The sequence below is a fragment of the Sinocyclocheilus anshuiensis genome, unplaced genomic scaffold, assembly GCF_001515605.1.
Source record: "Sinocyclocheilus anshuiensis isolate Anshui unplaced genomic scaffold, SAMN03320099.WGS_v1.1 scaffold74, whole genome shotgun sequence".
Taxonomy (NCBI): Eukaryota; Metazoa; Chordata; class Actinopteri; order Cypriniformes; family Cyprinidae; genus Sinocyclocheilus; species Sinocyclocheilus anshuiensis.
Genome location: NW_015546044.1, coordinates 484,784 through 495,879, shown reverse-complemented (window position 1 = coordinate 495,879; position 11,096 = coordinate 484,784). Strand labels below are relative to the sequence as shown.

General features: G+C 37.8%; 1 protein-coding gene across 1 annotated transcript in view; it reads left to right on the top strand.

The window, feature by feature from the left end:
* The first annotated feature begins 6,857 nt into the window (after positions 1–6,857).
* Positions 6,858–11,096, top strand: part of LOC107698986 (CUB and sushi domain-containing protein 1-like) — a 320,519-nt gene continuing 316,280 nt past the window's right edge. Inside the window, exon 1 of the mRNA XM_016500120.1 lies at positions 6,858–7,011. Within this exon, the coding sequence (XP_016355606.1) occupies positions 6,933–7,011 (79 nt within the window). The 5' untranslated portion in view covers positions 6,858–6,932. The remainder of the gene's footprint in view (positions 7,012–11,096) is intronic.

Below are 11,096 nucleotides of genomic sequence, written 5' to 3'. Positions count from 1 at the left end.
AATGCTTTTGTTAATTGCTTCTTGTTTCACGTCAGGCAGGCTGAATATGGTGAGATTTATGGATTTTAAAGTCTCCAATGTGCATCTGAGGTCGGGTATAGCTGCAAAAAGCTGGAATAAGAGCACACATGCCTGCTGGTCCTCCGTGGGCAGGATTGAATAAGACAGAATGTGTGTGTGTGTGTGTGTTTGTAATGTGATGGATGACTATAGATTGGGTCTGCCCAGGCCCGCGCTGGACTCCTCACCCTCTACGCGTCCCCACACAAATAGCCAGTGTCCCCTCCCCCACGTCCAAAAGAGTCACCTTTACCCATTTGAAACAAATGAGAGATTACAGAACTGAGACATTAATTATCAGACAGGACTCCCTGTGAAGCCTGTAGTTATAAATTACAGTAATCAAGCATCCATCCACCACACTTTTCCCCATGTCTGAGTTACGGGTGTGATTTGGAATGAAGGGAGGGGGTTTGCTTCTATCTTCGCAAAGAGATAATGAGTTTTATTGAGGGTAAGATTTATGGCATCAGTTTGAGCCGTTAGTTTGCTTTTTCTGAATTTTTTTCTCTCGCTTGCCATCAGAGCCTTGACAGGAAGGGTTGACTGCAGTTTTACCCAAGTAGAATACACAGGGTCGCTTCGTGTCAACTACAATGGGTAGGTCTGTATTGGTATTCCTCAAACATTCTGGTAACAGATTTGTTCTAAACCTTTAAGCCTAAATATTAAAATTATGCTATTAATTCAGATTGAAATTCTTAAAGGGATAGTTCACTCAAAACTTAAAATTTCTCATGTCATTCCAAGCCTGTGTGACTTTCTTTGGAACACAAAAGTAGAGATTTTGAAGAATGTTTTTGTCCATACAATGATGTCTGATGTCTCAATTCAGTGCATACTGAATTGTGATTTGTCCTTGTTATTATATCTAGTTAAATACTAAATTGCTATTGATTTTGCTTGCATGAATGTAAGTTTTTATAGTCACTTTTACACTCCTGGCTGTGTTGATTCTTATTCAGCTGAGTGAAAATAAGACTCAATTGGACTGTCATGAGAATGATGCGCATTTACACTTTAGTCAAGTTCAAGTTCAAGTTCAAGTTGAGCTTTATTGTCATTCTGCTGCATGTGGGGACATACAGTGGAACGAAATGTCGTGCCTCACAGGACCACGGTGTTACATAAATACAGGCATACAACAATGAAGTAAAACAGTAAAAACCTATACAGTAAAGCAGTAAAAACCTATACACAACTAACCTACTGACTGATTTTGATTATAAATATACTATATATATATATATAAATGTTTACCTATACATAAGTTAAAAAAATACAGACTATACGGATGCTTCACATAAACACTGTACCTATACACAGCTAACCTACTGACAGATTTTGACTGAATATACTATATATAAATGTTTACCTATGCATAAATAAAAAAAAAATTAAAAAATACAAAATAAAATACAGACTATACGGATGCTTCACATAATACTGTACATGTGCAAAGAGAAACATCGTAAGTCAAGCAGCTGGCTGGGGAACAGTGCAGATGATTTGTAGTGCATGAGCATGTAAACACACCTATTACGGAGTCTTTTGTGGGATTATGTACACAAAGCAGTGTGTGTGAAAAGTGTCTAGTGCGCATAGACACTTTTAGGGTAAGTTTAGGGTATATAGGGTAAGTTTCCCTATTTCCCTATTACATTTCAAGTGATTTTAAAGTAAAATATTATTAAATGTACAGTTTGTGGAATTGTAAAAGAACAGGTCATCTTATAATTTATAGTGAAAAACTGATTCACATAATTCACATAATTCTCTGTTTGACAGGTAACGTGTTTCATATATATATATAGACATGTCTGTAAGGGCCAGCCTTGAAAAACTGTAAACTGACATTCACATAATTCTCTGTTTGACAGGTCACGTGTTTCATATATATATATAGACATGTCTGTAATCCCAGTACGGGCCAGCCTCTTTTGGGGGAAGTCGTGGCCTAATGGTTAGAGAGTCGGACTCGTAACCCAAAGGTTGCGGGTTCGAGTCTCGTACCGGCAGGGATTGTAGGTGGGGGGAGTGAATGTACAGCGCTCTCCTCCACCTCACAGCGCTCATATTCAATACCACGACTGAGGTGCCCTTGAGCAAGGCACCGAACCCCCAACTGCTCCCCGGGTGCCGCAGCAAAAATGGCTGCCCACTGCTCCGGGTGTGTGTTCACAGTGTGTGTGTGTTCACTGCTGTGTGTGTGCACTTTGGATGGGATAAATGCAGAGCACTAATTCCGAGTATGGGTCACCATACTTGGCCACATGTCACGTCACTATATTAATGCTAAATGCATAAATTAGTATTCATTATTATTAAATTATATGTATATGTGTATGTGTGTATATAAATGTACATAAATACATAAATAAGTGTGTTACATTTCCGTCAGCTGGTGGAAGAACTTCAGGATTTTCTTTTCTTTTTGTAAAAAAAAGAAAAAAAAAGATAGGTGTTTTTTTTTTTTTTGCATTGTAATAAAAATCAGCCGTGTAAATGGTCAAATTTGGGGTGTACCTCAGGCACAGGGAACCACAGGAAACAGTTGGCCGGCAGTGACCACGGGCCATGACCCGTTCCCATAAAGAACTGGGCATTTTGTAGTGGAAGCCTTCCACTGCTGTTCCAAGTCTGGATCACGTCCATATCTTCTGGCATTGACATGTCTGTAATCCCAAACACAGAGGACGCACTTAGTAAACAAAGAGTGAAACGAAATGAACAATGAGAGACAGGATTAATTTAAGTAAATAATTTTCACCAGTGCCTGGACCCGTGGTCTTTGTCTGTGCGACAGTGGCATCCTTGTGGTATATATGGCATTTGGCATTGTCAAGAGGGCCAGCTGCATTCTGCACGCTCCCAGTACCACTGCCAGCCCGGGTCTGTGCCATGTGGGCACCATCTGCACTCCTGCCCAACTCCACGTCTCCACCTTAGGAAGAACAGGTGACAGGATTAATACAGGAGGATCGTGAATACTAGGCAAATCCAAATGCCATTTTCAAAGCCATATGCCACATTAAGAAAGGAAAATCACCAAATAAAAATGTACATTTGAAGTACTATGTCAACATCAATGCCTCTTTAAATGCTTTAGTGAAGGTTAGCATACATAATAAATTGATCAAAATAAATCAAAACTGAATTGGTCCCCAGAGGCTAATTAATTGTGTTAAACTGATGCAAAATCTTAAGATTTTTTTAATATAAATACACTAACAATCTGCACGTACCCTTTGGCCTTTAAGATGCAGAAAAATTGACAAAAGTAAAGGGAGAATAAGAGATGGCAGGAGGGAGAGGAAAGAAAAACATGAAGATTGCAAATCGATTGTGTTTAGACTGCTATTACAGCTGTTGTTCACTGATGAGCTGCACAAAACCACGTTCATTTTTGCGCGATTTTTTGCACAGCTCGTCAGTGAACAACGGCTCTGTGTAGTTAATGCTGCTCATTGTGAAAGCCCGCAGGTGATGGAGATTTACCGCTGATTACAGAACCGGCTTTCTGACTAGATGCGCATTAAATATCGCATGCGATTTATCGTGCAGCCCTAATTTTGAGATACATTTTAGTTTTTACTTTTTGCCAATTCTGCAATTTCCAAATGAGTCCACAGCATAACTGTTTTGCATGTCCAAGCAATACAGTGGTGCTTTATAACTGAATAAATCAGTATTTTGAATGAATCAGTTTAATGAATGATTCAATGACAAAATGAATCAGCTGTTTGAATGAATTGTTTGAATTGACTTAAGACTTGCCACCACCAACTGTTGGTTTTAGTTTCATATTTAAAGTATCTATTTTTTCAGTTTAAGGGAAAATATTGCCTCGAAGTAAAGTTAATTTCTGTCACTACTGTGAACTAACCACTGAACAGATATGAAAAGCTTCTGGAGTCATTGGTCCATTACAGGACAAAATAGTCAGTACCAGCACAAAAACACACTTTGGAAAATATCAATTGTCATTATTGACAAAATCTCAACAAAAAAAAAAAAGACCTATTTTTGTTAGCATAAAACTGGCAATATTGTGTCTAGATGTAAGTTACTCAATATTAACTTATTGTTTCCAGTTGTCAATGTCACACAATAATGCTTGCCTTCTTGTTCATCAGTAATTTATCAGAAACAGCCCAAGCGGTCCTTGCTAGCTCTAACGTGCTGTTTTTGAATTAACGTGATTAAGTAGATCAGATCACCCAACCAGAACAGCAAGTTTACATCTATCCATCAATTTGCTTCTGCATACTTTTCTTAGTTAAAATGACACTTTTTGAAACAGTTATATACAGGTGCATCTCAATAAATTAGAATGTCGTGGAACAGAAACAGCCCAAGCTGTCCTTGCTAGCTCTAACGTGCTGTTTTTGAATTAACGTGATTAAGTAGATCAGATCACCCAACCAGAACAGCAAGTTTACATCTATCCATCAATTTGCTTCTGCATACTTTTCTTAGTTAAAATTACACTTTTTGAAACAGTTATATACAGCTGCATCTCAATAAATTAGAATGTTGTGGAAAAGTTCGGTGAGGCAGCAGGTGGAAGTGGAGGAAAGTCTTCGTCTGAGGGCCCCTCAGGGATGTCTGTTTTCCGTGTGGCCTGTTTAGGTAGAATTTCTTCAAGAAACTCAGTTTTGGTGTGCCTTTGTCTGACCCTAGCCTGTTTCATGACCATGTCTTTAAATAAAGCTTTGCCGATGGATCTGTACGCTTCACGCTCTGATTACTCCGTAGTTACGGAGTAATCAGAGCGTGAAGCGTACAGATCCATCTGCAAAGCTTTATTTAAAAATCTTAAAAGACACTTTGTTGGTCCTAACTAGGCTACATACCATCACATACCATCACTGTTGATATTTCACCTTATGCTTGTTGCTCGGTAAATTGTGTTTCTTTCATTGCATATTAAGCAGTAAGTTTGTCTTTCAATTTTAGGCCTATTATATTATATTATATTATATTATATTAAATTAAATTAAATTAAATTGTTATATTATACATTTTAATCATATAATGCATTCTTACAATCATAGATTTTATTGTCTATGTTGTTTGCACACTTTTGCAAAGGCGAGAGAGAGAGAGATGCTGTAAGCTCCTACTGCAATCTCGCTCTTCATTTCATATGCTTAAATCTTGAAACAGTAAACCCCGAGGTGGAAATCCCTTAACGATTATTTTCACGCCTGGAAATTGTAATGACAATTTTTACACATAAGAAAAAGAGAAGAAAAAGCAGCATCAGAACCACCTCAGAGGTGGCATATTTTAGTGAAGCGTTCATGCTGCATCGAGTATTTGCATTAGGATCACAGAATTAGGGCACCGAGTCTGATCAAACTCTTTTATTTGTCACATACAAATCTATAAAAGGCAAAATAAGCATCAACTGTGAAGTACACACCCCAAAAACTAAAAACTCAAAGTATGAGCGAGCGAGAGAGAGAGAGATGCTGTGAGCTCGTACTGCAGTCGCGCTCTTCACTTCATTTGCTTAAGTCTTGAAACAGTGAGCCCAGAGGTGGAAATCCCTTAACGACTATTTTCACGCCTGGAAATGATTTAGACAGTGATGAAGGCTGTAAACTTCCACGAGTGGGCGGTGACAGCGAGTGTATCCTAACGCTCCTTATAGTGACTCGTTGGGAGAAAGACAGAAACGTGTATTTTCAGCGTTGTATTCATTGGAAATTAAATTTAAACGCGCGCGTGGGGGGAGTGTACGGGCGTATGCCGCATCATCCGTTTGAATCGCTTTCCAGACTTAATCCGTCTGTAACGTTCTTGTGAGCTTGAAGACACCATACAGTTCACCTTATCAGCTCTTCAGGTTTTAGGAGAGAAAGCTTCTATTAGAATCTGCTCACCCCGCGGCTCGCTTGAGATGGTTCAGTCCAGCTGCGAGGGTCCAGTCTTCATGCACTGGGATTTTTCTCAGCGCCGACACCAAGTGACTCTTCCTTTTAAAACCATCTGATAACCGTGCCTATCAAAGAAAAAGCCCACCATGCGCGCCTCTTTGAATCTTGACAGAACGGGACTCGTGAGGACAGAGTGCAGATGTACATATAACGGGACGAGGAAACTGGATGGTATAAGGATTTTTGCGCTAATAATGTTTAGATTAAATATTGTATTGAATTTCAAATATAAACAAAAATAATTATGCAAACAGCTACAAATCATTCACGTCACCTGAATGGATTGTAGGAGTCTTCGCAGAAGAAAAAAAAAGTTTTGGGAAAGAGAAAGAAAGAAAGAAAGAAAGAAAGAAAGAAAGAAAGAAAGAAAGAAAGAAATATTGTTACTTGAAATAAAATAAAGATTAACTGAAATATATCTAATATAAAACGTTTTTATTATAACATTTTTACAACATTTCTTATTTAAATTTAGTTTAACTTGATGTACTAAAATTAACTAAAACTAAAACTGAAATAAAATTAATAAAAAACTATATGGCTATGTCATATTGAGAAATAAACACGATTAAACATTTTTAAAAAATGATTAAAGGTAATATTAAAGTAACAATTAAACCTAAAATAAAATAAGATAATAAAAAAAATAAAATAAAACCTATTTCAAAATATGAATTAAAAAAATAGTATATCAGCCTACTAAAATAGCCCACTGTTGCTGTTTTATTTAAAACAAAACAGTTTATATATATGTCACGAATCCTGTCCGTGACATTCTGTCCGCTTGCCACCAGAGGTCGCCTTCCCATTATATTGACTCTCACATTACACAGACTGTCACTTGACAGAACGGGACTCGTGAGGACAGAGTGCAGATGTACATATAACGGGACGAGGAAACTGGATGGTATAAGGATTTTTGCGCTAATGAAGGTGGGAGTACAGGCGCATCACTGGAGCGGGGTGCTGTTCTTCTATATGGGGCTGCTGGCTGCATCGGTTAAGGGTGAGTTTCCCGTTATGCTGCATGTGGTCCTGTTGCCGTGAGCGCGACCCTCTTGGAGGCTACATATGTGACCCTTTTACTCCTGACATGTGGATGGAGTGCTGTCATTGTCAATTCTGTGCCAATGACATGTAATGTTGGGTCGTGCGTTTTATTGGTACGGATCTACCAGGCATCAATGGATATAAGCAGAAGACTAGAGATACATACCAGTCAATTGCATGAAGAGGTCGTACATACAGTAGCCAAGTGTGTCATTTATTTGTGCGTGAATGTATTTCGATGCAAAACAGCCTTGTGTACTTTTCATAGTGCATTTGGTGTTATTTCTTGCCAACCTTGGTCTGCCCCATGTAGGCATAATATGTTGCATTATACTTTGAATAACACCTCAGAACAATTGGAGAGAAAGGAGGGTTTCATGCCAACAAAACAAGTCTTTGACTCTGCGCTATTTTCAGCATGTATTTGACCATAATAGGGATATGCTTCTTCCGTCCATTCCATGAGCCAAGTCATTATCTTAGGAATCATTAGCCTATTTGTTGCGTTTCTTGAAATTGTGGCATTCCCAACCAATATCCATCCATCATTTACCTTGAAGGGAATTTGCAGTTAGATTGCTGATGGTTTTAAGCCCACATTTAGCTAAAAACAAGTGTCAAGATATACACTGAAAGGATTTATAGTTTCCCTTTTAACACCGTGACTGTCGTTCTATCATCTCATTTTCTCTTCCACGTAAGCGAAGATAACAACAAGTCACACAGGTTTGTTCGTGCGTGTGAGAGCCAAGAGTGAATGAGTGAGTTTGGGAGGAAGGGGGGCGTATGTGGAGGCTGGAGAGAAAGGAGGGTTTCATGCCAACAAAACAAGTCTTTGACTCTGCGCTATTTTCAGCATGTATTTGACCATAATAGGGATATGCTTCTTCCGTCCATTCCATGAGCCAAGTCATTATCGTAGGAATCATTAGCCTATTTGTTGCGTTTCTTGAAATTGTGGCATTCCCAACCAATATCCATCCATCATTTACCTTGAAGGGAATTTGCAGTTAGATTGCTGATGGTTTTAAGCCCACATTTAGCTAAAAACAAGTGTCAAGACTCCACTGAAAGGATTTATAGTTTCCCTTTTAACACCGTGACTGTCGTTCTATCATCTCATTTTCTCTTCCACGTAAGCGAAGATAACAACAAGTCACACAGGTTTGGAACAGCATGAGGCTACATTGACGACAGATAATTTCTATACATTATTTTTGATTGAACTATCCCTTTAATTCAGCAGCATATTGAACAGTGTCGCGCTACTGAGATTCAAGTCTTGTTTTCCTCAAGAGTTATTGATAGTTAGGACATGATGATAAAAGTGGTAAAAGAATCCACAAAGCGGGTCGACATTTTATGTTTACACATTGTATGGTGTCGAATCAGTAATATCAAGAGCAGAATGTACTGCGTTTTTGACCGATTCCGGAAAGCGTTCGCGAAGCCGTTAAGCAGTTTCCCTCTTTTTCCATTGAGCGGCACTAGAGCTTCAGAATAGCTGCGCTTACACATAGCCGGCAGTGGAGTCTCTCATGCTTCATTAAAAAACCGAGTTTATCTTGGAAGCCTTTTAGAGTTTTCGTGTTAGAACATAAACTATGACTGGTGACTTTTTTTCTAGCTGGAATGATATGCAAATTTAATGCCTCTTCAGCTACTGGGGCATGGCTGAACTCATCATGTAAAAAAAGAGGGCATACAATAAATTGCACGAAATGTTTTTAAATGTAAATAGTTTTAACCAGAAAAATGTACAATACAAACTGTTTTGGTTAAGTTACCATGTAGTCTACAGTAAAAATGACAATATTTCTGAAAATATACATTCCATTTTCCTGTAAAATCTATGTGTGTGTGTGTGTGTGAAATTTAATATTTATAGTAAAATATTGTGAACCAGATGATAAGTATAAATCACCGTATAAACTTATAACCATCACATATATTTGGATTTTATTTAAAAAGTTAGTTTATTCTTATTTTTGTTTGAACATGAAGTTGTTTGTTTCTTTTTATGTGGTTCATTTAATGTTTATAATATGACATGCTGCAGTTCCGACAGTCCCAGATGGCAGTTATTTTCTTAGATTTTTATAGTGACCTTGTAGTCTTCATCTTTTCAAAAGTAAAATATTTGAATTTAAAGAAATATATATTATAAAATAATCCCATTAATCTGTTTCTGTCATATACTGTAGTGTGAAAGAAGTTATTTGGTTAATCATGTGCTCTTGCTCAGCATCAGAAGTCACTTCTCTGGAGACATGACATGAAATTATTTTTTCATATTTTAGCCAAACAATATCACTAACAACTAATCATCATGGTTGTTTGGCTCAATCCCATTTTCCTTGCCCAGAATCTTTGATAGACACTTGACTTCATAAAATGGTCAAAGTCACAAAACCAATGCACTTACATGATGCAACTTGGTGTAAGGCTCTACTGAACACGAAAATTTGTAAGCATGCAGAGAAATCTTTTCATCATGTTGGAGGGAGCTTGCCACATGTATTCAGTTTTGGCCAGTCCCTTTGGTTGTTTGAGCATACACAATTTTGTAACTTTTGAGAATACCTTAGGGAGAAAATTTCAAGCTCCTTTGAAACCCAAGCAGAGATTGTGCACTCTTGTTTTGAAACAAGGTCCAGTGCTATGTAAGCATGATACATTTGTCAGCTGACCAGTAACATGTGTTTAAAGGAGACTTGAAGGAATCGCTTAGAGCAGTTTATGGGTGCTGGTGTTCTCTGACACTTCAGCACCACGGACAGCTCCCCTCCAGCTCTGCTCATTGCTACTGGTTGTCTTCACAAACGACTCAAAGTCTGCCTTGGCAAACAAAGACTTGTTAGACATATTTTGTGCAAAGTAACACTGAGAACAAAGTAACACTAAATGTTTGTCTGAATGTAACCGTCGGCTTCTGATTTGACTCTTAGAGTTGAAATCCCCAGCTGCATTCCAATTAGGACCACGGACAGCTCCCACCAGAGCATTTAGCACAGCTGTACACAGCACAGCACAAGCTGGTTCTCTCAAAAGGGGACAACTCTTACACTCAAATGGTGTTATGTGTCATAGAAACCTCCTTCACTATAATATTCTGTCACTTTCATACTTGCTAACATTTGTTTTACTCATGTCATTGCTTATTCATCTCTTCATTCCTCTCCGTTCTCTTTTTATAGCACAAGCAGGCATTATAACCTGTTCCAAGAAAATTAACACCTGCCAATCTGTTTGCTTAGACTTTAAAGGTAAAGACTGCTAAACCGGTCCGTTGTTTGCATGCATCTCCCAAAGGGCTGAAGGATGCCTTTGGCAATAAATGAGATGATTTGTTTACACAGCTACCTGTACATTAATAGTACACCAAAAGTTTCCCTCATTTGAATGCACTACGGTTAACATCAGATACATGTGTGACTTTATGGTCATCATATTAAATGGATATTTCTGTACTAATAATTTAGCAATTTACTTGCCCTCATGTCGTTCCAAACCTGTATGACTGACTTGCTTTGTTCTGCAGAACACAAAATGTGTTTTGGTCATACAATAGAAGTCAATGGCGTTCAAAACAACACTGGACTTTGAATTCCATTGTACAAAAAAAAAAAAAAAAAACTTTCCAGTTTCAAAATATATTTCACAGAAGAAAGAAAGTCGTACAAGTTTGGAATGATATGGGGATAATGGCAGAATTTCATTTTTTGGCAAATTATCCTTTTAATGTAGAAGACAACAGTTAAATTTATTATTACACAGGGTTTACCGGACATACATAGAAATGCTTTTGATGAAGCTGAGATTGAAGAACAGTACAGGCAGCTCTGCACACAAACACAGACACAATATGTAACACAAAACTGTGAAAAAAAGCTATATAAAGTGTACAAAAAGTATGGAATGTGAAACTTTCTATATGTAAAACAGTAAAAATGGTTGACTTCATTGTCTTTGTAGCTGTTCTATGTTCTTTGTCTTGTTTGAGTATAATGATTGTGAAATACACACATATGCTTTCAGATA